We start from the raw sequence: 24,549 nt of genomic DNA on the forward strand, positions 1-24,549 counted from the left end.
TGCTAGCTTGTTATACCCATAAATCTAACAGTGCTAACGGCTCACCTGCTCCCTTAAAGGGGCAGCACATTTGCTTCCTTAAAGGGGCAGCGCAATAATTATTTTAAGCCTAAAAGATAAGAAAAGAATGCTCCCACTAAGCGCAATAACTTTCAATAGATGGCCACTTTCAAAAATATATTTGCATTAAATGTCTGGTATGCACACTGTTGCCATGGTAGTCTGTAACAAAAACGTCACAACAAAGAAACTTCATTCGGTGTTTATTGAAGAGGAAGCAAACAGTGGAAGTAAACACAAAAGCACAACAGAGCTACATGTTCGATGCTAAGCTATGCTTCACTGCTGCTGCGTTGTGTCACTATAAGTAAATATGGAGCAAGGTGCTCTGACATTTGGGATTATATCGCTGGTGCTGTACGGAAAAGTACACTCAAGATCTGTTAATGCCCAAAGCAAAAGTATTTGAGGCTAACGGACCATAGCTGCCATTGGCTAATTGATAATGACATGTCGTTGTTGCTAATTGAAATGTACAGAAAACAACAGGCAACTTGTTAAAAAAACAAAAACAAAAAATAACCAACAACAGAAACACTACCAGTATTTAATGGATTGGGTTTGTCAAATTGAAGATACAAATCAAAGAAAAAACAAAAAAGAAAAACACACTTCAGCCTTGGCAACACTAGTTAAGAGACAGGATGTATGTAGAAAAAAAAAAACACCACATAAGTGACAAAAAACATACCTATTGGTACATAGTTTTTAACGTACACAAAAAAGCAAAATACATAAAAAAGCAATTCAGATGCAACACGGAAGGTTAAGACAATTAAAGTACCCCTAAACGTAAACAGCTTAGCATTAGCACTGGAAACAAATCAGAGCATCAACAAAATAAAAATCTTACATTGGATTTGTAACTATTACAACATTTTACTTCATTTTTGATGGAATATTTACCTAAACGTTTCATTTGCAGGGAGCTTTTGCAAAGACGCTCGAATCTTGAACAAGTTTTGCTAGTCGAAAATAGGCTAGGCTAAAATAAGATCACTTGCTAAATTGTGTTATTCAAACTCTTAAAATCTCATTCGAAATTGTACCAACATATGCTCTCTGTTCATCTAAAATAAAGCAAATCTGTGCAATGTCTGTTCAATGAAGACAATTAAAAAAAAATAATGAACAAACTTAGAAAATAACAGTTCTGTGTTTCAGTGTTAATCCCACCTTTGCATCAGCTGTATACTCTTCAGGCTGGATTTAAACTGTGAGGTTCCTTTTTTTTGTTGGCAAGTGGCACAAAAGACATGCGTCATGGCAGTGGAAATAGAAAAAAAAAACATGTATTCGCATATCCTTATATCGAAATCAGGCCTCTTCCAAACGTAGATAAAAATCCATTATGTATCAGATCTATACCAGCAGCATATACACACAGATATAATACAGTATACCCTGTTAATGTGAGCGCTTTACTCAAAATGAACAATAAAATTTGGGCAAAAATAGTTAAGGCTTTCTTCTGGAATACGGCACTTGGACTTGAAGTGTAAATCCAGTTTTGCAGGATAAGAGATAAAATGATCAGAGGTGGGCAACTTACATTTTTCTGCTGGTCCGACATTTTCTTTCACGCTGAAAATTGAAATCGTCGGTCCGTCAGATGCTTTACACCATATACAAACGCTGGATGTCAGTTCTCACTTATAACGGCCTGGTAAACAATTGTAAAAGACTATTTCCATTCAAATGTGTCCATCACATACACTACAAGTAAAATAAAGTACTGCTAAAAAAAACAAACAAACACGTAATTAGGGAATTAAAAAAACTTCTATCTTGCATCTTGCATCCCAGCCTCATCAGCAAACAATTCCAAACATTACTTCTAACTTTTGATCGGCGAGATTATGCACAGTATGCGTTTTGGTTCATGAAACCAGGACTCAGAAAAGGAGCAACTACAAAGAAATCACCAGTAAAGTCAGCTGTATTATAGCGATGAATATCAAGTAGTGTACTGAACCAACCTAGTTTATTCGCGTGGCGCAGTAAAGTGACTATTGTCACATTAACTGTAGCGTAATTGCAGTTTGTACTTCGTCGGTCCGTCGCGAAAACGGGTGTCGGTCGGACAGTCCGTCAGTGCTGAAGAAGTGCCCACCTCTGAAAATGATGACATACGTAAATGACCTTTGCCTACAGTAGCTTTCAAGAAAATCTCAATCTAAATGTATTTTTACATAAATATTTCTATTCATATGGAAGAATCCCGTCACTACGTTATTTTACACTTTGCATTGTTAAAACATAAATAACACATTTTCTTTCAAGAAATCACGTAAAAACAATACTTAACACGAGAAATATTTACACAATAACAGTCTTCACGTGGAATATTTCAACATCTATACAGTGGTGAAACCTAAGGATATTATTAAATATTGAGAACTTTGAGAGGGAAAAATCAAAATCTGGTGTTGACAAAAAGGCCGATTCCTTCTTAAATTAAAGACACACAAAAGTCCAAATAAGGCCAATGGCAGCTATAGCTTATAGATTTGCTTTGAATACCCGGCATGCATTAATTTGCTCCACGCTTCCTGAACAAAAAGATGGCATTCATTTTCATAGCTCCCGCATCTACAATCTCAGTCAGTTTTCACGTGAGACTTTTCAAACAACACCCATGAATTGCGTAATTTTCTCTCAATTATTTTCAAGTATTTTCCCAGTCGGAGCTCAGTCAGACTGATTTCAGGTCGGGCTTGCTATTATTAAGAATGTTATTGATTTCTACCTGCATTGTGCTGTCTTGACAAAAGTGTAATTGAAGCACTCTTTTCCACTTAAAAAAAAAATCTCGCCATGTCATTCATTATATGAACATAGTTGAACATGTTCAGAAAGAGGCTACAAACACATTTTCAAGGACAAAGCAAGTTTGTAAAATGCCCAGTTCTGCGTAAATAAATCAGAATAATCCACTATATGATATTTTATACAGTTCTAGTGTTTCAGAAAAGAACTCATCAACAGTGCCAAAGAAGTCAGGGAACACATGTGACAGTGAGTCTTCATACGCCCTACATTACTGCCTACTGCATTTACGCATATGTTCTTGTTCAGGCTGACAATCATTCAAGAGCGAACACCGGAGACTATTAAAGGGGCCGTAACATGAAAACTCAACTTTTTGGAGCTTTTAACCACGTTCCGGAAGGAGGAGAGATTTTGCACCGGGTCAGCCAAGTAAAACAGCAACACTTCATTTATTATCTACAATTTTTTACTGTAGAAATGCTGATGTGGCCAAATTATGTTTGGAAGCACGCAGTCGGACAATTAGCGTCAGTGGTAAATAATTCACCCGCGGTTTGAACTACAGTATTGTTATGAATACTGGGTTCCCGCGGGGACTGAATTGATAGAAGGAACGCTTGCTAGTAAGAGCGGTATATCGACACCACTTTGCATTTTAATATCAGTAAAACGCCTGTTTTTGACCCTATTATTCATGCTGTTGGAATAATCTTAATGATGATGGATGGATGCACGTTGCGTGGCTCGCCGCTTGAGCTGCTAGGGGGCGCTCCAGCTACACGGCAAAATAAAGTTTTACTTCTTGTTTAGAGAGATTTGTCCCATAAAACTCATATCTAATAAGAAATTAAATCGCCAATGTGCAAAAAAACGTCTTTTATATGCGCATATTACACTGTGCAAAGTACTTAAATATCATGTTACAGCCCCTTTAATATGAAATAATAATAAGTATAAGCTGGAGACCCAACAAATACTTTGTTTGTTATAATTGGAGTGTGTGCATGAGCTCGAACAATATCAGACTTTGTAAGAAGCTGCTGGAAGCAACAGTGTGAGTATGAATATCTTTGTGTGTGTGTGTGTGTGTGTGTGTGTGTGTGTGTGTGCTTGCCAGTGTGCAGAAGAGGATGTGACTGCTTTATGAGTGGGAGTGTGAAAAGATGCTCCTCTACGTCCCTTTAGGCGGCGTCCACTTCAAGGCTGTGGGGTCGATGGTCTTTCCGCTACCACGTTTGCGCTCCTTGGCTTTCCAGTCATCAATTAAATCCTAAAACAGGGGGATTCGGTTAAGCTTGAGGTTTATTTGTTGTATTTGTTTGCTGCAAACGCTGCAACAAGAATTAGCACATCATAAACCGGGTACCTCCATGTGCTTGCGCTTGTCGCATGAGAAAAGGCCTAAAAGCTTTTAAAAACACAACATCTAACGGCATTCGGAAGCAGAGAAAAAAAAAGGAACGTACAAAAGTAGGATTTTAAAAAATGACTAAAGCTCTGTACTATGAAAGGGATTTATAACAGAAAAAGCACAGCCTTTACACTCATGGCTGACTTCACGTCTTTTTCCTTTTGTGCTTTGTTTGGCTTTTTTGGCGCCACCTCTGGCCGTTGTTGATATAACATTTTGTAGTGAGGAAGGACGACGTGGCTTCAATTGAGGGCAGTCACAACGTGTGACTATGGATAACATGCTAGCTAATGTTAGCGCCTATCTTCAGCATATTATATAGCGCTGCTATGTATGCGTTCAGCTCGTTAGCATTTTCGTATTAATGTCAGCAAAACGGCTGTTTTATGCAAAGGTTTTGCACTGAAACGTTTTGTATTGAAACGAATAGCAACCATCAGGCGGAGATCAATCCTACCTGTCGCTTTAAAACCAGGTGTTTCCCCTTCCAATACTTGAGCATCTGGAGGGACTGCAGTGTGCTGACAATGTCCACTGGGTTCACCGCAGTCTCCTGGCTGATTTCTATCCATAAAGAAATGGTGATTTAAAAAAACAAATCAATAAATAATAACAAATAAGTATTACTTAAGAAATTGGACACAGAGAGGGAAATTGAAGAGCTGCATAATAAACAAGGAAAACTGTGGACTAGCTAGACAACATTACCCGTAACCAGTACAACAAGCCGCCTTTAGTGGAATTACCTGAAATGTATAGAAAATATAAATAAATAAATAAATAAATAGCGCTGGTATTGCAATGGCGGATGGATTTTCGACAGCTATCCACAATAATAGTGATCAAAGTCTGAACAGCTCACCTACCTCCAGTCAATTTTAATTGGGTAATGGGAGGACTGAAAATAACAGGAGGCAATCATGAACTTTCCATTGAGATGGAGATGAAATCATTTGATTATAAAAAAAAAACCAAAGATTATTAGTGTGTAAATATGTGTGCAGTTCAAATTTGAGGCTTGAAATCACGGAGTATAGTTTCTGAGACATATGCTGGATTGTTGTGTGCCACTTTATTACAGAAGATGCCGGATGACATTGCACTTGCTTATATGCGTGAAATTGGTTTGGGGGAAAAAAAATGATGGTTCCAGAACACATAACCTTTCAACAGCGAGGTTGAAAGCAGAGAGCGTGCCATGCATTTGACTAAGGCAGCAAGTCTTGATAACAAAAAGTCCCATCCATCTAACCAGTGCAAATTTAAGACGGAAATCGGGAGTGGAAAATTCAAAAGGCCATTTTTGCCCTAAGCTACGGTGCTCCACGCCAACACTCCCCACGGACGGGGCCCAGAGCCCATCTGTAGGGGGCCTAATACTGAAGTCTATGACTACACTGAGCGCACGTTCCAGAAAATGGGAATGCGTTGCCTTAGCTAAAGACGCATCAACAAATTCTGTAGATCCAAGATGTCATGAAGAAAAAAAAATCACTCGACAATGTGTGATAACGGTGAAACTATAAAACCTTCAAACGCCGCAAGTGATGCTGTCATGAGATTAAGGCCACTTCTGAAAAGACGTAAAAATACGTCCTTGCTTTTTAATTACATCGAACACCGAAGACAAAGAAAAATATTCAGATTCGCATATCGGGCATACATTAGCTGCCGTGTACGTCCAAATACAAACCCTGAGCAATCTAAAATAGAAAGAGAAAAAGAATCCTTGAATTTTATCAGACATGGTAGAGAATAGAAGCTGAGTGTGTGAATCGTTCCAGCACATTGATTCCAAATAACTTTCAAAGAAATGAAATGACGTGGATATTTTCCAACATTTCTCTCAAATTTACCAAACACATTTCTAAAAAAAAGATCGGAAAATAAGCCATTTGGCTATTGTTAACAGCATTGTTAAAAGCATTAACCTTTGCATGACTGCCTCATTGTTCAAAGATTCGTGTGTACAGTTAGCATTTTATTCCAGTGTTTGCAATTTCGCATTTAATAACCCTACATTACATTAAAAAAAAAAACATGCATGGTACGTTGATTTAAGACTCTAAATTGCTCATAGGTATGAACCAATGAGAATGGCTTTTTAAATCGCCCTGTTCTTTGTGATTGACCGGCAACGAGTCCAGGGATGTCGTCTGCTTTACAGCCAATGTTAGACAGAGCGGGCTCAAGATCTCGACTGACAAAAGGACGCCTCAATCCATCGCTATCGACTCCGGAACATTGTGACATTGACTCGGCTTGCTCGCGATGTGAGGAAGAAAATGGTCTGCATTGAATAGGAGACAATGGAAGGAAGAGTTGGCTGTCAACAAGGCCGTGTCATGTCTCCGCCAGCCCCAACCCCCTCCTGGCAAGTATGTCTCTATCTTATCTTATCTTTCTATCTATCCATATATGTGCATTTTCCTTCTGAGCACCACAGTTAGACTTGAAATGTACATATTCGCTACTCGTATCGTCAGCGTTACAGAATGTTTTTTTTTTTTTTTTTTGGAGACGCAATCCAGTTCTAACCTTTAATGGAGATCTCTTTTCCCTGAAAGTTATTCAGGTAACGCAGCAAGACTTCTTTCCAGTAACTGCGATAGCTGATAAGGCCCAGGTCAGATAGCGGCCGCTCCGGTGAGCCCACTTTCTCCTCCACCTTCGACAACAAGTAACCTGAAAGGAAATATCAAAGAACGGGCTCTATTTCGGTGTTCATTTTTTACATTACTTTATGTTAGACTAGTTTAGACGTTTAGGAGTGCGGTCTACTTTCTGTGACCGAATTATCGGTGTGTGAAGGATGGCCAACAATACGTGCTAGGATAAACTCGGTTTTTAGATCGAGCTCATCTGTGCCAGTCTTCCAAATTAGAGCCCAGTTACAAACTAAAATTTACTGTTATGGTTTTTGGAAACCTAGAGGGACACACATGCGTGCGCAAAATGAGTTGATACTCACTGAAGTCTATAAGCATCTTGCCGTAGCCTTGCCTCATGTACTGCGGCATGGTGAGGATGCAGGATACATTGTAGTTCAGGAAAGAGTTTTTTTCCTATACAATGACAACAGGATAAAAAAAATATATGTTAAAGGTGGCTACACATGAGACGTGAACTGGATTTTAACAAGAGAGATATTGATTTCTTTATTTCTACTCATTGTGACATGCGACTGGGAAGAACTTCAAAATAAAAGCGAACCAAGGTGTTTGCGTGCATACATTATTTGATACGGTAAGGTTTATTTTGAAGCGTGGAAGTGTGTTATACTTGCACTCGTTGCCCAACGAGCGAGAAAAAAAAAGGAGAAAAAAAACCTCGTGGAGCGCAGGGACAAACACATGAAATATCATCCTCATTTTTCCTGTTCCATCCCTAATAACTGCAGTGAAATCCTAGAATAAACCCTTGTTTTCTATATGAACATGAACCAAATATGATGAAGAATTTACCTTGGAGAAATATCCCACAAGATGACACCCTGTGTTGTCAACTTCAGTCATGACGTAGAAGAGGAAAGGTTCAACATCATAATACAGGGTTTTGTGGTCAAGAAAAAGTTTGGCGAGCAGACACAGGTTCTGACAGAAAATCTGCCGGGAAAAAAAAAAAAAAGAGTTATTACAAATATTTTACAAATATTTACAAATATTTTACAAATATTTTCCCAATGAAATCAAGAAGTCATTGATAAGATTTTTGTCGTCGTGTTTTAGTATCGAACTATTACATAAACTACAAACAATTTGGTTGATGCCAAATTACATTTTTAAGCTAAAAATTCATAATTATTGATCATTTTTTAATCTTGAATGTGATATGCCTGCCAGAACTATTCCTTTTTTTAAACATGTTGAACTGAGGAGCTGAAGTAAGCTTTCGTACCTTGTTCTTCTTGCCATCGACCTCAAAAACTGAAATGTTGCCTTTCCGATAGATTTCATCACCTGGGGGATGCTTCCAGACGCATTTGGCCTAACGTGAAAAGGACAGAAAAACACGCTCAAGTCTGTTTTCGGATTCAAGATTCCAGTTTTATTGTCATATGCATATTAACGCTACACGACGGGATTCTTATTCTGTTCACTTCCCCGAGCAGACTTCGTTCCATAAGTGAACAAATAATAAAGTAGGCAAAAAAAAAAATGGATGGATAGATCATCTCATCAGATTTGTATTGTAGGTATCATATTATGTCAGCGTGAGCAGCTCCATGATTCTGTTTACCTTTCAAGCATCTGATTGATAGCGGGCACAAGTATTTATCCATATTTGCGTGAGCTACGAAATCAAGTCCGCTCCAAAGCCGGATAAAAAGTCTTACCATATGTCTGCGCAGGATGGTCTGGCTCTTCATATACTTAAGGCAGAATTCACACATGTACAGCCTTCCAAGGCGGGCATATTCCTCTGGGTACGGTGAGTGGTACCACGTGTCTAGCTCGTAGCGTCCGAACACAATGATTTTAATCATGTTGCTCCCCTCCGACACCTGGCCAGCCAGGCGAAGCTTCTCCTGTAATGACCAGGGTAAGAGGGTGACGATGAAGATGGGTTGTGAAAGGAAATGAAAAGAGGAGGGAACGGGGAAATAGGTTGCCGTGACAAAAGAGGAATAAGAAAAGAAACAAGGAAAAAGAGCTCTATTCGTCTGGGTAGCTAAGAAGTTCAGGCATAAAAGAACACCCAGTAATACGATGAAAAACGAGTTGATGAGCGCAGTTTTAAAATTCCGAATGTCTTTTAAGACGCTGGGTGCTGGAATTGTGCAGTCTCGATGAGACAAGCTAGGACTAGAGCTGTGCTTATTGATTATTTTTTGCAAAAATCCACAAGAGAACCCCCCCCCCTCCCCACTTGCTGCATTGACTATAAATAACATTATGGAGAGACTATGTCTCTCGGCTGGTCCTGGAAGCTGGACCAAGAGACCGGGGAGAGCGAAGCCTGGGTTGAAAATCCCTTGCTAACTTTTTTTTCTTTTTGCTACGATACAAACAGTTGAACAAACTGGACGTTTGGGAGGTCCCTTGAAAAGCGATGGTTTTGGAGATATGAAGATTCTGCCAGTTATAAAAAAAAATAAACGTAATTACAGCAAATTTCTTATTTCGGAAGTGTATCAAACTGGAACTGTTCACATCAGAGGGTCAAGAAGAGGGCATGGCTATCAGCTTAATCAAGAAAGCTGGCAACCATGTGATCTAGTCTCTCAGTTCTTACCAAGATTGCCAATTAAAGAGTATAAAGCGGAATCATCACCAAACAATTTAAATCCTAAAAATGTAAGTATACTTTTGTCTTGGCATCCCTGTAATAAATCATTAGTCATAGAAAAATGCACGAGAAATTACAAAATGATAAAGAGGCATCCAAGATCCAAGGTGTGCAGCAATATATGTAGCGAATTCTAACAAGATTAAATATTGAACTGAAAGGTTCTATGCTGTGGATTCGATTACGCAACATGAATAAAACGCTAATTAAAGCTGTTATTATAACGACACAACACCGGAAGGTGTCCACTAAGGCCCCAATTGAAACATTCATATTTAATGCGTTTGCCTCGGATATGGGGAGTCGTTTAAGGATCAAAACAAAATAACGTGACTTCGGAATGGGTCTCCATGGAACAGGACAGCGGGAGAAACAGGGGACAGAGAATAACTGAAAGGGTTTCTTCCATCTACCAAGTATAATTCAGACTCCTCCTGAGGTTGTAGAGGAGGGTGGAAGAGAGAAGGAGGAGGCAGGAAGGGGCGGTCGAGGAGCGGGAGGCAAAAAAACATAACGAGAGGAACGAAAGAGGAGGATGATGAGTTTTCTCTCTTACAAGGTCCTCCGAGGCACGTGCCTGCGCTTTCCTGAACAGGTCCAGGTCATAGTCACTGGTGATGTTCTCCAGCAGGGGCTCCCGACTCATCCCGTGACTCTGACGATGACCCTAGAAGCCAGGGCAGGCGTGAAGATCAAAAATGCGCACGGTTGTTCAAAATGGACGAAGACAAATCTCTCATTGACAAACCATGCACTTGTCCTTCTCCTCTTTATTAAGGCCGGTGTTCCTCTTCTTCCTCAGCTCAGTCACCTTCTCCTTATATCGCATCTGGCGTTCTGTTGGGGTCTGACACATCGCTAACTGTTAGGACCAGCTCACACCTGGTAATAACATGTCCTAGATGGTCTGATCACACATGGGCAGCTATGAGGACAGGCATGAACCACAGATTGCGTTCTACCGTCGCAGCCGGCTTGGCCTTTAGAAAAACAAGAGTTTGTTTTGTAATGTCTACCCAAATCAAGTGTTGAAAATGTGTCAGTGACTTAGATATTCTGAACTTCTGCGGTTTTTTAAGTGCGTTCCATGTGGCCTCAGAGATGACACATCCACTCCAAAAAGCGAAGCTCCGCAGGGCAAATGAAAGTTACGTTAACCCTTGCGCACATTTCGCAAACTATACGCGTTGCATTTTCCCCTAATTTTGTCAAAAATGTATAAGGCGTAGTAATTAAAGTTATTTATGAATGTTTTTCCTTCAACCGCTCAAATTGTTCAGCGGTATCAGTTCTATCCTTACATATGTAGGTTTACTTTATTAACGCCCACAAAAACTTGAAAAATGGTATGGTCGGTCTTTGTAGTCTGTGACGTGACGGGGACACTTTACGACACAGCCATTTACTGGTCTCTACCGCCACCTACTGTCTTGAGGTGAAACACGAGTCAACAAAGAATTTTCTGTTTGCAAAAGTAGTTTGACCGCCGCTCGACAGAATGTTGCAGGAAAATCAATGTAATAAATTCTTTTGAAATGCATCTCAAAAATTGTAATTACAATGGTTTTATATGGTCCAAAATTTGGACAGTTATTATTTTTGCACACAAAATCTTGCATGTCCACCTGCAATCACATAGAAACGTCAGAATACTGAAATGCTGAAAACAGAATGCTGGAAATTTCAGCTCCCTAGTTTTTCTTCCCTGGGGCTCTTAGAAAATCAAAGGAATGTCCTTAATTTGTAACATAATAATATCACATAGAATATAACATAAAACCACAATTTAACAATAACATTGTTAAATCAAAACTCAAGTTTGAGACTATAGGCTTTGGATAAGGCGTCCAAAATAAGCCCAAAGTAAACGTTTTGATTTGTATTAGCTGCTAAAAGTTGACTGAGTAAGTGCCTTGAGGGGAAAACAACTATTATTATTTATTTTCGTAATGTAGCTTTCATCCAAGATAAGACACACTTTTCATCTATATTGGACCACAAAATGAAGGGAGTAGCCCAGTCCATCAGTTTATCACTGCTCAACGCAACGTCAACGACAGGACAACAGTTCATGTCTGCTCCTGCCCCAGGAAAGAAGAACGCTGAAAAAGTTCAACAGCTTTTATGAGGCTTCTGCTGGTCGAGTATGGGCGCCAGCTTGTGGGTAAACAGTAATGTCCAGCGGAGAAGACAATAACCGTAATCCAGCATACGATCTGCGGCCTTTATTAAATATGACTTTATGATTATTTAATGCTCGCTCATTTCACATCTCATTTCAAGGCAGGAGAGAGAAAGGAAGATGACTCAGCGGTTAACTTTTACACATAATACCGCTGAAACGACACCTTACCTGGTTTCTCGTGGAATGTCGATTCTCGTCGTGGCGGTGAGACAGCGTCCTTTCCTCGGCCGCTTTTTCGCGAGTTGACACCTTGCCCTGGGAAAATAACACTTTGTGATGACAGCAACTGACAGGCGGCCCGCGGCACAAAAAACTTGCAGGCGCCCGCCTGTGTTCCGAAAGGCTTTGAAACCTGACAAATTCAATGTGAACCTGTTGGGTCTTCTCAGTTTTTCTTCCGCCGTTGACACGTTCCCCAGTGCCTGCTTTGTTTGAGTAATAACATCTGGACTATATGCGCAGAAGGAGCGGAACTTTTCATGATCGGGTCTTCTTCCGTCATCGTTCAAACGAGCTCTCCGCTCTTACGTACTTTCTTTTTTCTCCATTTTTCTCCCCATTCCTTTACTTTCTTCCCGACCTTCTTCTTGCCTCCTCCCCTTCCTCTGCATCCCTTTCCTCCCTTACTTCATTCCTTCATCCTTCTCATCCGTCCTTCCTCCCCCCTTAACTCATCACATTCAATAAAAAGAACACACAAACCAAATGATGCAAGCCAGCTGCCATGTTAATACCTTGCATTCATCGACTGAGAGGTTGTGGTATAGAGGACACCCTGATATGGAGAAGTGCCGCTCGTGTCGCCCCGTCAGGTGACCTACAGAATATCAGAGGACCTTAGCATGGCCACGCTAGAGCACAACATTTGTACGTGATCACGTTCAAACAAACAAGGCATTACCCAGCGAATTGCATCCAGGCGTGGGACACTTCATGTTGAAGTTGTAGCTTTCGTGAAAACGCCGTCGTTTGGGCCTGTGGGAAAGGTCGTGAGCGGCGGCCTCTTTGAGCGAAAGCTCTTTTGCCAATCTCTCATCCTCCTCTTGAGAAACAACTACATCGTTGCTGGAGGAGACCAGGTCGTTCCCGGGGCTAGAGGTCTCGAGATCTGACTCTGAAGAGGGGGCGTTGCCCGTCGGCGTGCGGGGAGGGGTCTCGTCGTGGTCTGCTGCCTGCTTTACGCCTACAGAACCAATGCAGGCGAAGAAAAATTGTTATTGAAGGGGATCAGGACTAAGGCCTGAGCTGGCATTGTGAGCCCGTGTTTTTGCAATGACAAGAAACTTTAGCAGAGGAATTCAATTCGCATTCATATTTTTTGTTTGTCTATTTTTTCTTTATTCCAAGGTCTCAAAGCTCGAGGCAACCAAGCTAACAAATCACCGACACCCTCCACAAGGATGTACTTAGCAGCGCCCTCTGAGATCTAGCAGCGGAATCCTATAGTCAAGACTGAAGTAAGTGCGCAAAAAGGGGCAGAGAGCTCTGAGATCTGAGGAGCAGATGAAAGAACACGATGTGGTCCTTTCCTTCTTCTCCACTCACATTGGAGTCACCATTAATATAGCTGTTACTTTGGAAGATAAAGGCAAGCTAGAAGTAAAAAAAATTCTAGTGTAAAATATGTAGTGCTTCACATGTCTATTTATGTTAAAAAATAAAGGACAGACATTTTTATTTTTACACTAACCATTGTTAACCTCCGTATCAGAGCCAGATAACCTCCCCTGTCGTAGTGGGTATTTTTTGGCCGTGGTGTTTGTCTCCCTCTGCTGGCTACGCGTGCTCCTGCGTCTTGAAGACAACGCAGAGGCAGCTGCCTCCACTGGTGCAGGAGAAATGCTTCGTGCTGTGCCGGTGGTTTCTGGAAGCGAAAGGTTTTGTTTTGAACACGCCCTCTCATCTTGTCTTGTACGATCCAATACAAGAACCGTATCAAACATCGTCTTTTCAAAGATATTATTGCTCAATGATCAACAAGACGTCAGCAAGAAGCAGTGTTGTTTTTCAACAATATTGCAAAGCATGACAATAATTAGCATTGTGCTTACAACTCTGGAAATGAGATTCTGAATGATTAATAATTATTTTTGAGAACAGTTCTGATACTTCAATTTTCAAAAGAGGACACTTAATGTTGATTTTATTCTTGTGGACCAATACAAATTAAATTTGAGAGGTTGTATCGTTTAATAAATTAGACACTGATGGTATGTTTTAAGTCACTGCTCTGAAGGGATGGGCAACTTGTATAACGGGAGGGCACAATTTTTCATCGGTGCAACTGGGGGGGGCACATACTGCAGAACCATGCACTTATGCATATGAGCTCTTACGTAAGACATCTAAAAAAAATACTTTTCTCATTGCGTGTATAAGAGATAATTATCCAAACTTAATAACAAATACTGTGAAGCAAAGAAAACATAAAGACCTCTCGTGCTTCGGCTGAGACGTAGGGACGTGCGAGTCAGGCGCGTTCTATTACGTCGTTGCGGGTTTCCCACTGCTTCCGCCGGCTCCAGGTCCGCGGAGAAATCAGAGTCCTCTGTCCCGTCCGAGCTGCTGCATGTAGTCCTCTGCACAAAACCCAACAACAGAAATAAATATCCTTGCTCAAAGCGAAAAAAAAAAATCACTAACCACAGACTGCACCACGGTTTATTATGATCATTATTTTATTACCAGTGGATAATCCAACAAAGAGCCCATCCTGGGGGAGGAGCGTCATATCATCCACATCTCCACGCGATAAATTTGTCAATAAATAATCACAATAAACTAGTCACCAAAAGCAAACATTAAACTCGAGCCGGGTGTAAGGAGTGATGTTTATAACATTTATCATTATGTTCAAAAAGTATAACGTGTCGAAAATAAGAGCTGTCGAAACTGACATCGGGTGACGCTGTAATGGAGGATGAAGTGTCGCTCATATGCAAACTCGGGGTGGGGGTGGGGCCGGACACTAACATTCTGCCACAAGGCTCCCTTAATTTGTATTAAAAATGTGTAACTGAATAATTTATTTTTTTATTATTATCATTACTGTTGTAAATATAATCATTAAAATGTATTCCAACGTGTTCATCTAATCGTTGCTAACTTCAACTATATCAAAAATATTAACTTACATAAATATCTCTAAGACGTCGTCAATCAAAACGGAGCAATACGTACGCTAGAAAAAATAAATAATAGAATATTTTAAATGGGTGTCGGTAGACTTGTGAGGACCTTAGAATGGTCGATTTGTTCGATTTTGTTAAGACAAGTTTTGATTGAAAGCATGATAAACAAATGATTGCTAGTAATCACGTTTGTAAAAATTACCCAGGAAACGTCACTCAATATCAAAGCCCTTTTGAGCTCACTTTTAACAGGAAACCAGCAACTCATTTGCATATATCCAATGACAGGAGTAAAGAGGCGGATCTCTAAAAGGCTGGACCAATGAGCACAATATTATTTGGGATTCTGACCAATCACTGCGTTGTTTTGGTACGGACGCGTCGCACGATCCTCAAACCAGCAAAAAAACACAGTCTGCTCCTTCAGCCCAAATGCGAAGTTGTCGTATTCGCGGCTGCAGAGGTTAGCATCAACGCACTTTGCGCGAATCGCGATTATCGATCGAAAGCCAAACAGACATTTTACAATAAACAAAACAACGCATTTTAGCAACCAGGAAATTAACATCTGCAAAGAGGTGAACAAATTCGACGACGCTATGAATTAACCAATAATCACATCTGAAAGTGTACCCGAAGCCCATTAACAGCTGCTTAGCTGTGTGGGTGTTGTTTGAATCGGCTGGTTACAGCTAGTTTACATCCTAAATTGAACAACGTAATCGATGACGTTATGGGAGCCAGCTTGCGCTCGGTTTTAAAGGCTGTTTTGCACCACAGTAATGCTCTGCCTTACCTTTCTCCGGGGCATTTTCACAGAATTGTGGCGTCGTTGTGTGTTGGCTTGATAATCAGTACGCCGGGAGACTTTTAGGTCAGATCCCAGCAATATTTAAGAGCAACCAACATCCCGATTTCACTACAAGCCAAGTCAGCTGAAAACCGCGTATCATTATTTCTGCTTTTTCTCTCAAGGCGCACGCTCGGTACGTTTACAAAATCTTACCGTCTGGAAACAAGATAAGATGATTTTATTATTGCCGTGGGTAGCGAAAACCCGTACAATATCGCTCCCAAGTACAATTCGGCACTATGTATCATGGGACTGCAATTCTTTTATCGGTTACAATTCTTTCACTTGCTGGTTCCGATCAGCGGTGGAACGTTCTATTTGCTTTCAATTTGTAATGCGGTGTGCTTATTTTAAAATAACCAAACTGATATTAGTTGTTAAATAAAACGGCGTTTCAACATTATTACAACCAAATGATGTACCTTAACACCCGGAAGTAGGGCTGAAAATACACTTCACAAACGAATGTGGTCGAAGCCGGAAGTAATCGGGAGGGAACCTTCTCACATCAAGTTGTGAGTCGGTGAGTTTGACGAGGAGCAAGTTCATTCCGACGTGTTGGCCTTTTCCCCTCTTCTGCTGGGGCAACCTTTGTTTAAAAAAAAAAAAAGGCTGGACATTTAAACCCTCCCAGAAGCGAGTTGGCTGCTATTGTGGTGCTTTTCTGCATATTAAGCTCTGGCTATTATGGCCGGTACCACCACAAAATCTGTATACGATATTTTTCAAAGTATGGAGCGCGGACCAGTTGCAACTTCCAGCACTGCCGCTGCAGAGGTAAAGAATTATTTTCAGTACAAGATCAAATTAAACAAGATTCTGTTTTGCAACTTTTGTTCAATTCTACGTTGCATGTTTTATGTATCTCACTGCATTTGCCGCTCACACTCCAGGTCAAACCAACGTTAGACTCTTGGACCCATGTAAAGTTCATTAACTCTTAACTCACAAGACAAACATGTGACTGAACTATAAAATAACCTAATGAATTTTCATGGAGAAGCAAGGTGATGGAGACTCTTTTTTCAAACTGCATTGGAACGCCAGTATAAAATCCTACACTTGAGCAAATGGCTGGTTTTTGCACTTTGTCCTCGCTCGGTAATTTATTGTATCTCTGAATGCCTCGATTAATCCGAGTTGAAACCTATGGAGCCTCAAACGTGACAAAGAGAAAAGTCAAACATTTGACCGGTGGTCTTCGATTACTTTCAACTCAGACAAAGCAAGCAATTTGTCACATATTGCAAGCTTGCAAAAGAAACGTTGAAGTCTGCTATAAAAGGGAAGTAGTGATAAACAACTAAGATGATTGTGATTGGACAAGTTTGCAACTCTTTCAAGTTCAATGACACCGTGTTTTAAATTTAACCATTCAAATTTATGTGAAGTCAGACCATGTCTTTTAGCTAACCCCTTAAGTTGCAGTGATCTAAAAAGAGTAGGAATGATAAATCTTTGTTTTATTTTTTTCTATCAGTCCATCCATTTTTCTATCCAACCATAGCTGTCTGAAAATCGTTGCCAGCCAATCGTAGAGCACATAGGAACGAACAACCATTCACGCACCCAATCATATCTTAGGACAATTTGTCCGCATCGGGCTGGAATCAAACTCGGGACTCTGAACTATGAGGCGGACGTGTTAGCCGCCCGTCTTATGTTATTTATTATGTTAACATGTGGCATTTGAAATGGGGTCCGTTCACTTATGACATTCATCCGCTGTATGATTTATGTTTGCCCTTACAGGCATGGCTGGATAATCATTCCCGCTCTTTGGGTCTGTTTATTGATGGCAAGTTTGTCTATCCTGAAGGCAGACGGGCACAATTCAGGCAATCGCCAGGTGAGATCCGTTTTTGCGCTAGAAAAATCGACGGCTCGCCGCAGCTTGGAACTTTTCAATCAGATCAAATCCTGCGATATGCTGGTTTCTTTATTCAAATATTGATAGTTCCGATAGTGCGCCCTTTGATGTCAATATTTGTCACCATGACTAATTTGTGCGTGTAGAGGAAGCTGATTTTCCAACTAAAATTCAGATTTGTTCTGTTAGGTGGGCCCGTGTGCGTAACGATGTTTGCTAAGGAGGACGATATTCCTCAATGTGCATCGGCCGCTATGAAGGGCTTTGAGGCTTGGAGTGGCCTTTCCTGCTACCAGAGGTCCAAGGTGCTGCTCAGGTACTCTGAATACACCAAGGGATTCTGAACAGGGTTAAAGAATATAAATGATTCCGCTAGTGTTTGTGCGTGCACCATTGGCTCTATGTCACCTTCTCCTCAGGATGGCGAGCGTACTTAGGCAGCATGGCCGGACTGTTGCCGAGCTGTGCGACCTGTGTCGAGGCCCCTGCTCCTCCTCCACACTTGTCAGGTTGTTGGAGTACTACAGTGGCTGGGCTCAGCTTAGAGACACTCTCATTGGCAACTGGACGCCGCTGGGTATGTGAGCTGGGCCATTCCGTTGACAAACAATAAGCTTATTATTCTCCATCAAAGTGGGGCTGCTGTTCTTATGTATTTCTCCGTGTACAAGTTGAGTTTTTTTCGGGGTCGACTTATAGGCGCATAACTCAAAACAGACCATTTTTTTCCCACATATATGTGTTTGTTTCTCGTACTCGGGAAAACTCGGTATTTGTTGCAAAGTTATGGGCATAAATTTGGTGCAAAAGTAACTTGTTACTTGCTGTTTTTTTAGGTGTGGTTTTAGTAGCGGTCTCTGATGACTGCACACTCTACTCCCTGATGCTCAAAGTTTTACCAGCACTTGCCATGGGTAAACAAACAACTACAATTTCATGACAAACACAAAGGTTCTTCATGATTTATGTTATTTATACGCCATAGCATCACATTCAACTGTTGTTGTTGCTTTTAAATGTGCCTCCCTCTTCAGGCAACTCTGTCATCATTGTCCCCGGTGGAAGTACTGGCCCCCCAGTACTTTTATTGGCTCAGCTCTTTATGGCCGCGGGCCTTCCTGCTGGGGTTCTCAATGTTTTAACGGGTCCTCTTTCACTGGCTGCCGATGTGGCGCGGAACTCCAGCATCAGCTATGTCACCTATAGCGGTAACAAGCAGGTGCGCATAGCAATGAGGGATCTAACCAGACGTAAGGATACCTAAAGAATCTACAGTAAGTGACTTTTTTTTTTTCAAACTGCTTTAGGATGCTGTGAAGCTGTGCAAATCTACAGCAGGGATGAGTGTTCCCGTCTCTGTATCCCCAAATATCGGCGCTACATGCCCCATCATCATTTTTGAGTCGGCTGACCTCAACAGTGCAGTGGATGAAGTGTTAGACATCGCCTTCAATAAGAAGAAAGAAGTAAGTCCACTGTGTTTTTTCTTTGAATTTTTGACTGGTTTAACACGCTCGTGGCTTCCTTTCTACAGGTATACTGGTTGTTGTACGTGCAAGAGAGCGTGCTGGACAGCGTGATGGCTCGTCTAAGGCTGCGCATGGCAGGCTTGAAATGCGTGCCGCTTTCCAGCGATGGGGTCAAAGCACTCGTGGACACTGCAGTGCGGGAAGCGGAAAACAAGGGGGCAACGGTTAGTTAGAAAATATTCATTCAGCCCTATAGCTACCATTATTATATATATATATATATATATATATATATATATATATATATATATATATATATATATATATATATATATATATATATATATATATATATTTTTTTTTTTTTTTTTCCGTCTCTCAGTTGCTGCAGTCCTGCGCCGTCCCCACTGATGGACAGTATCCTCCTACGGTGCTATGTGGAGCAGCCCCCTCGTCACCGTGTGTGGTCATGCCCTCTCCTGGGCCACTGCTGCCTCTTATGACCTTCAGAAGTAACACAGAAGCAGTGACGCTGGGTAAAGATATAAAATGACCTCTAAGGGTTAAAGTTTTGTTGTTGTTTTTTTTTTTAGTACATTTCTCCTATGTGTTGCACTCAGGGAACCACAGTCCGCACGGACTAGCAGCATGTATCTGGACTGAAGACCTCACTCTGGCTTTGGAGACATCAAAGAGGTATGTCTCATTTACACAGCCACACTTTAGATGGTTTGGTTTTGTGCATTAACATATTTAAAAATGATCTTTTGCAAGCATATGATGTTGCCCGTTTTCCGAGTTTGGTCATGTGACTGAAGTTCACAAGCTGAGCTGTGATCGGTTGTTCCTGAGCTCTGAAGTCATTTTCGATATTATTCTTTCTTTCTCTCGCTTTCTCTCTGCTCAGTCTGTGTGTCGGGTCAGTGTGGGTGAACTCGTGCCCTTTTTCTGATCCGTGTCTGCCTGTTTCTGGTCACAAAGACAGCGGCACCTGCACCGATGGAGGGCAGGAGGTGAGCTTAATTAGTTTGACTTTTTGTTACACTTAAATGAACACTTAAGCGAAATATTGTGCACCCTCTGCGGATGTGCAGTATCAGTAATATATTTGGAGCATTAACGTGGATTCTGTTTTTCTCTGATATTTCAGGGTCTGTATCAGTTTCTGCGGCCTTCCTCTTCCTCTGTTCTTCCTCGTACTTCTCCTGTTGCTCTGGACTACGCCAAGTTTGGAAGTGACGCACCCCCAGTAATCATTCCGGATGAGAATGCTGGGTGGGCTTTCTCGCTCTTGTTTATTCGCTTATTCACTGCCAGTGACGAACATAGACGTCAAACATCCGCTTTGGCAGTGGGAAAAGGGGAAGTCAAGTCAAAACTTTTCAGTTAAAGGGGGAGTCAAGTCAAAACTTTTCTTTACAAATAACATCTTCTATTTTCCCCAGCCCGTCTAAATACAAAATTTTGATTAATTTTGCCACTTTCGGTCAACTGAAAATGACATAACAGTTCAGCTCAGGGCTCGGGTAATAAAAGTTTTTTTTGTATTTGTTTTTTTTTACTTGACTTCCCCTTTTGAATATGGTTATTAATAAAAAGGCATTAACATAATGTGATGTGATTTTGCACATCGTATATCTATTTCCTATCTCTCCTCAGTGCCATTCCGTTCTATGCACAATTTGTTGCTGGCAAGGCATGCAAATCGGTGTCTGGTGCCAGCGTAGCGATGCATCCCAAAGGGGGCGCCAAAACGTTAGGCTACTGTCCTGATGGAGGCCAAAAAGATGTCCGCAACGCTGTGGAGGCAGCCATCAAAGTTCAGCCAGGGTGAGTTACTAGCATGTGCTCGAACAATCAATAATTTACAAATATAGCTATCTAGCTAGCTATCATGAACCATTTCGCTCATTTAGTCATTCATTGATGTATTTTTTTTTTTTTTATTTCCCAAATTTTCACAACTTTGGTCTGCTGAGAACAACTCACCCTGCGTAGTACCAAAAATTTATCGGGACACAAAGGCTAAACCCGCATAGAGTTCAGCCAGTTATTGCGTAACCCTGAGTTGATGATGAGTTCATATCTAACTGACATGACGACTCATAGGGATTAATTTAAAAACACTGCAGTGACAGCTTGTATATTCTGGAATCACGGTTTCTTTTCTGACTATTAAAACAAAACACTGCTATATCATCGATGTTTTCCAACCTTTATTGAGGATAGGCCACACCTATTATGAGAAAAAAAATCTCATGGCAGACTACCAAACACCTTCTAGTAACTTCTAGTCCTGTAGTTCTCAAATGGGGGGGACTAGTACCCCAGGGGGAACTTGAAGGAACTTTGGGGCGTACTTGAGATTTTAAATAAAACAAATATTCAAAAATCCTTTGAAAATAATTATTGATATAATTGTTTCAGGAAAATATAAGTTCATGAAACTAATTTTATGGTTGGTAGGTTATTCCATTTCCCAAAACAGGACACTTTATGTTGAATATTTTTCTGTGGAAAAATATTTACATATAATTACTTCTTTTTGAGAACAGGTCTGACACTTTATGTTGATTATTTTTGGGGGGGACAAATATTTAGTCATAATTTAGTTAATGATTTATTTTTATGAACAGATCCCTACTGTAATCCCAATTTTTATATATAGTTTTTTTTTTTTTTTTTAGAACAGGGGTGACACTCTATATTAATTATTTTTTGTGGAATTTTTTTTCTATTAATTATTAAGTCTTTTCGTTTTGATAATCCAAAAGAGGACACTTTGGGTTGATTTTTTTTTTAATACTTTTTTATACTTTTATATGTTGTTTTATACTTGTCATACTCGTTTTGTGAATTTACCGCATATTTACCATTGTGACCTTCAGCTGGATGAAAAAGAGTCCATCTGCGCGTGCCCAGTCCATTCTATCTATGTCCAAGGGTCTTGAGCTAAAAAGACAGGACATAGCATCATCAATCAGTACCCAAACTGGTCTACCTATGGAAGCGGCGGAAAAGGAGGTGGAGCTCAGTATTGTCAGGCTCAGTGACTGGGCAGCCTACTGTGACAAGATTCACGGCGGACCTCTGGTGAAGCTTTTGAATTTCGAACAAATTCAGACCTTTCCAAATATGTAGACGTGCTGATCAAGCGGTTTTAAACTTGCTGTAAAATCCGCCGCGGTTGCCGTGGTTCAGCCTGTACCGCAGTCCGGCACGGGGTTCTCCATCCCCGAAGCGTTGGGCGTGGTGGGCGCGGTCCTCCCCGAAGAGCATCCCCTCCTCTCCTTGGTAACGCTTCTCGGAGCGGCCCTCGCCACCGGCAACGCCATCATCCTGGTTCCCGGTCAGGAGTGTACGCTGCCGGCACTGGCCTTTATTCAGGTAGGGGGAACAACCGATCCGTACGTAGTGAAAACGAGCACTAAAAAGACAAAATGGCGCCGATCTTTCACGTTTGGAGTTTTTACGGTCCTCTAGGTGCTCTCGTCTTCAGATCTGCCGGCGGGCTTGGTGAACATCATCACGGGAAGGCGAGACCAGTTGACAAAGGCCTTGGCCAATCACAGCGTTATCAAGGCCATCTGGTATTGGGGCAACTGTGAGGTGAGCGCAACCTTCAAACAGAAGTTTCATAAGTTTAAAAAGTCCTTTCTGATGTGAACTCACACAGCTCACATGATCTCTTGTTGCAGGGCTTCCAATACCTCCAGTACACCTGCACCAGCCCGCTCAAAACTCTGCGCCTGTTCCGCCAGACGGACAGGGACGGGAAGCGTTGCCACGGAGATTGGACGCAGGTCTCCATTATGGAGCAGTGGTGGAGAAATGCCGTGCAGTGGAAGAGTGTGTGGATTCCGACGGCATGAAAAAAAATAATAGGGAGAGTGCAAGGTGACAAAATGACAGTTTGGCAGTAGGGGTTTACTGTACCAGGCAGGTTAAAGGATAATAAACTTTTAAAAGTGAACTAACCGCGGTAGGAAAGCCTGTAAAAGTACACAATTTATCAATGACTAACAATAGTACCGTATTTCCTGCACTATAAGGCACACCGTTATGCATCCACTAGATGGAGCTGCGCTAAAGGGAATGTCAACAAAATCAGATCATTCAGTCAAACTTGATTAATAGACAATCAGAAATCAAGAAGATGATTTGTGGAAAGTACTATCTGAAGAATGGGGCGAAAAAAGTACTTCTTAATTACACTAAAAATTAAATTACATTAAAAAAAGATTTTAGATCAATGCTGAGACCAAACGAGTTAAAAAAAAAAACATAATTGTGATTCAATTAAGTATTAAATTCAAATATTTTAATCAAATTGCAACCGAAAGCCTTAAAATATTTTGTTTTGTTGATATAAATACAGTTTCTGGATTTCTTTGATAAAATGGCGCTTTCTTTAAAAAGAACTCGCAAGTTTTGCGCCTTTTCCCCATATAAATTGCTTCCAAATTGGAGCATATATAGCATATCAACATTTCAAACGGTGTTATTATAATTTCAATTGTGAAAAATACATTTATACCCGAAATGCATTAGTAAAAATGGAAGAATATTCAAAACGTGCGTTTTATGCACTGTATAAGACAAACCGGATTATAGTGCGGAAAATACGGTACTCAACTAAATGATTTGTTTTAATTCATCGTTCTTGTTTCCCAGCCGTGTAAAATGTTGCTTTCAGAAAGGTGAAATCACTCCCTTTAATCATCTGTTCAATATGTTGTTAAACGAAGGTTGAAGTCTAGAATCATATGATGGCCAAAGGTATATTTTACAACAGTGAAGAGAGCAGCGTGTACTCACACGCAATCACATTTGTTGGCAGGGTTAATGAAGGATTTGGCTGGCGTTGGCATGCTAGCTATCACCGTGCAAACTCTTGTCCTTAAAAGTCCTATCGAAGAGGACATTTTGGTTCAAATGCCTCACTGTAATGTAAGAATCATGCTTTACCATAAACATGCACTTATTTTGTTTTGTAAACACAATACTGAAGTGTTTGCTTCAAATCAACATTCCTGTTTTTTTAAGTGAACCAGAGTTTTATCCGTTTAAAAGGTACAAATAAAAATCGTGTTTGAACATTTTTTTGTCTCCTTGTCTGCAAAATATGCATGTTAGATAATTAAACATTGTCAAACTGCCTTTGCTTTGTGACTGAGAGAATTATTAGGTCATGTCATGAGAAGTAAAACAAATAATCTAATAGCTGTCTGTAAAACCTTGCAAAGGGGAATACGGTACTATGTATTGATCGGGTAAAAAATGGGGAAAAAACAAAACATTTTAAAATATGCAGTGTGGCTATGACTGATAAACTTTCCATATATCTTGTGCAATCTTTTTTTCCCTGTCTCATCTCTTTTCGAGGTCCATTTCCCGTCAGATGCGTCTTGGTCACAAGATCCCTCCCACTCAGTGGTAAAAAAAAAAAAAAAAAAAAGGAAGGACATCTTGTAATTGCAGAATACAGGGTCGTCATAATGACACAGCA

The 24,549-nt window shown here is 40.7% G+C and overlaps 2 protein-coding genes across 4 annotated transcripts; one reads left to right on the plus strand and one right to left on the minus strand.

Annotated features, from left to right (window-relative positions):
* Nucleotides 1–247: 247 nt before the first annotated feature.
* Nucleotides 248–15,845, minus strand: LOC148410972 (histone acetyltransferase KAT7-like). 3 transcript variants are annotated; one of them, XM_088436171.1, is made up of 16 exons: nt 15,645–15,845; nt 14,403–14,459; nt 14,152–14,296; nt 13,408–13,581; nt 12,619–12,900; nt 12,452–12,534; nt 11,886–11,972; nt 10,281–10,379; nt 10,110–10,199; nt 8,580–8,771; nt 8,141–8,230; nt 7,708–7,848; nt 7,215–7,308; nt 6,782–6,928; nt 4,701–4,807; nt 248–4,102 (listed from the first exon to the last, which is right to left on the minus strand). In XM_088436171.1, the coding sequence occupies exons 2-16, from the start codon at nt 14,427–14,429 to the stop codon at nt 4,004–4,006; spliced, it is 1,857 nt and encodes a 618-aa protein (XP_088292297.1). In that variant the 5' UTR covers nt 14,430–14,459; nt 15,645–15,845; the 3' UTR covers nt 248–4,003. The 3 variants fall into 3 exon arrangements, with proteins under 3 accessions (XP_088292297.1, XP_088292295.1, XP_088292296.1); XM_088436169.1 differs by having other exon boundaries at nt 10,089–10,199; XM_088436170.1 differs by lacking the exon at nt 14,403–14,459 and having other exon boundaries at nt 10,089–10,199.
* aldh16a1 (aldehyde dehydrogenase 16 family, member A1) lies at nt 15,726–24,137 on the plus strand. The gene is made up of 17 exons (XM_088436168.1): nt 15,726–16,478; nt 17,454–17,550; nt 17,761–17,887; nt 17,991–18,148; nt 18,408–18,485; nt 18,606–18,790; nt 18,879–19,037; nt 19,106–19,264; nt 19,423–19,576; nt 19,661–19,736; nt 19,948–20,053; nt 20,191–20,315; nt 20,700–20,870; nt 21,929–22,133; nt 22,242–22,427; nt 22,524–22,649; nt 22,739–24,137. The coding sequence occupies exons 1-17, from the start codon at nt 16,389–16,391 to the stop codon at nt 22,910–22,912; spliced, it is 2,376 nt and encodes a 791-aa protein (XP_088292294.1). The 5' UTR covers nt 15,726–16,388; the 3' UTR covers nt 22,913–24,137.
* Nucleotides 24,138–24,549: the final 412 nt, after the last annotated feature.

Source organism: Hippichthys cyanospilos, chromosome 16 (assembly GCF_059441005.1).
Source record: "Hippichthys cyanospilos isolate Australia breed blue-spotted pipefish chromosome 16, RoL_Hcya_1.0, whole genome shotgun sequence".
NCBI lineage: Eukaryota > Metazoa > Chordata > Actinopteri > Syngnathiformes > Syngnathidae > Hippichthys > Hippichthys cyanospilos.

What these genes read in the sequence shown, in the direction of transcription:
- LOC148410972 (XM_088436169.1), bottom strand. Translation starts at nt 14,429, where the DNA reads ATGGGCTCTTTGTTGGATTATCCACTG. An exon ending in GACATTCCACGAGAAACCAG is followed by an intron (nt 10,380 to 11,885) that starts GTAAGGTGTCGT and finishes GCGATGTGTCAG; the next exon opens with ACCCCAACAGAACGCCAGAT. An exon ending in TTGTGGGATATTTCTCCAAG is followed by an intron (nt 7,309 to 7,707) that starts GTAAATTCTTCA and finishes GTCATTGTATAG; the next exon opens with GAAAAAAACTCTTTCCTGAA.
- aldh16a1 (XM_088436168.1), top strand. Translation starts at nt 16,389, where the DNA reads ATGGCCGGTACCACCACAAAATCTGTATACGATATTTTTCAAAGTATG. An exon ending in AGGTCCAAGGTGCTGCTCAG is followed by an intron (nt 17,888 to 17,990) that starts GTACTCTGAATA and finishes CCTTCTCCTCAG; the next exon opens with GATGGCGAGCGTACTTAGGC. An exon ending in ATTCCGGATGAGAATGCTGG is followed by an intron (nt 20,316 to 20,699) that starts GTGGGCTTTCTC and finishes ATCTCTCCTCAG; the next exon opens with TGCCATTCCGTTCTATGCAC.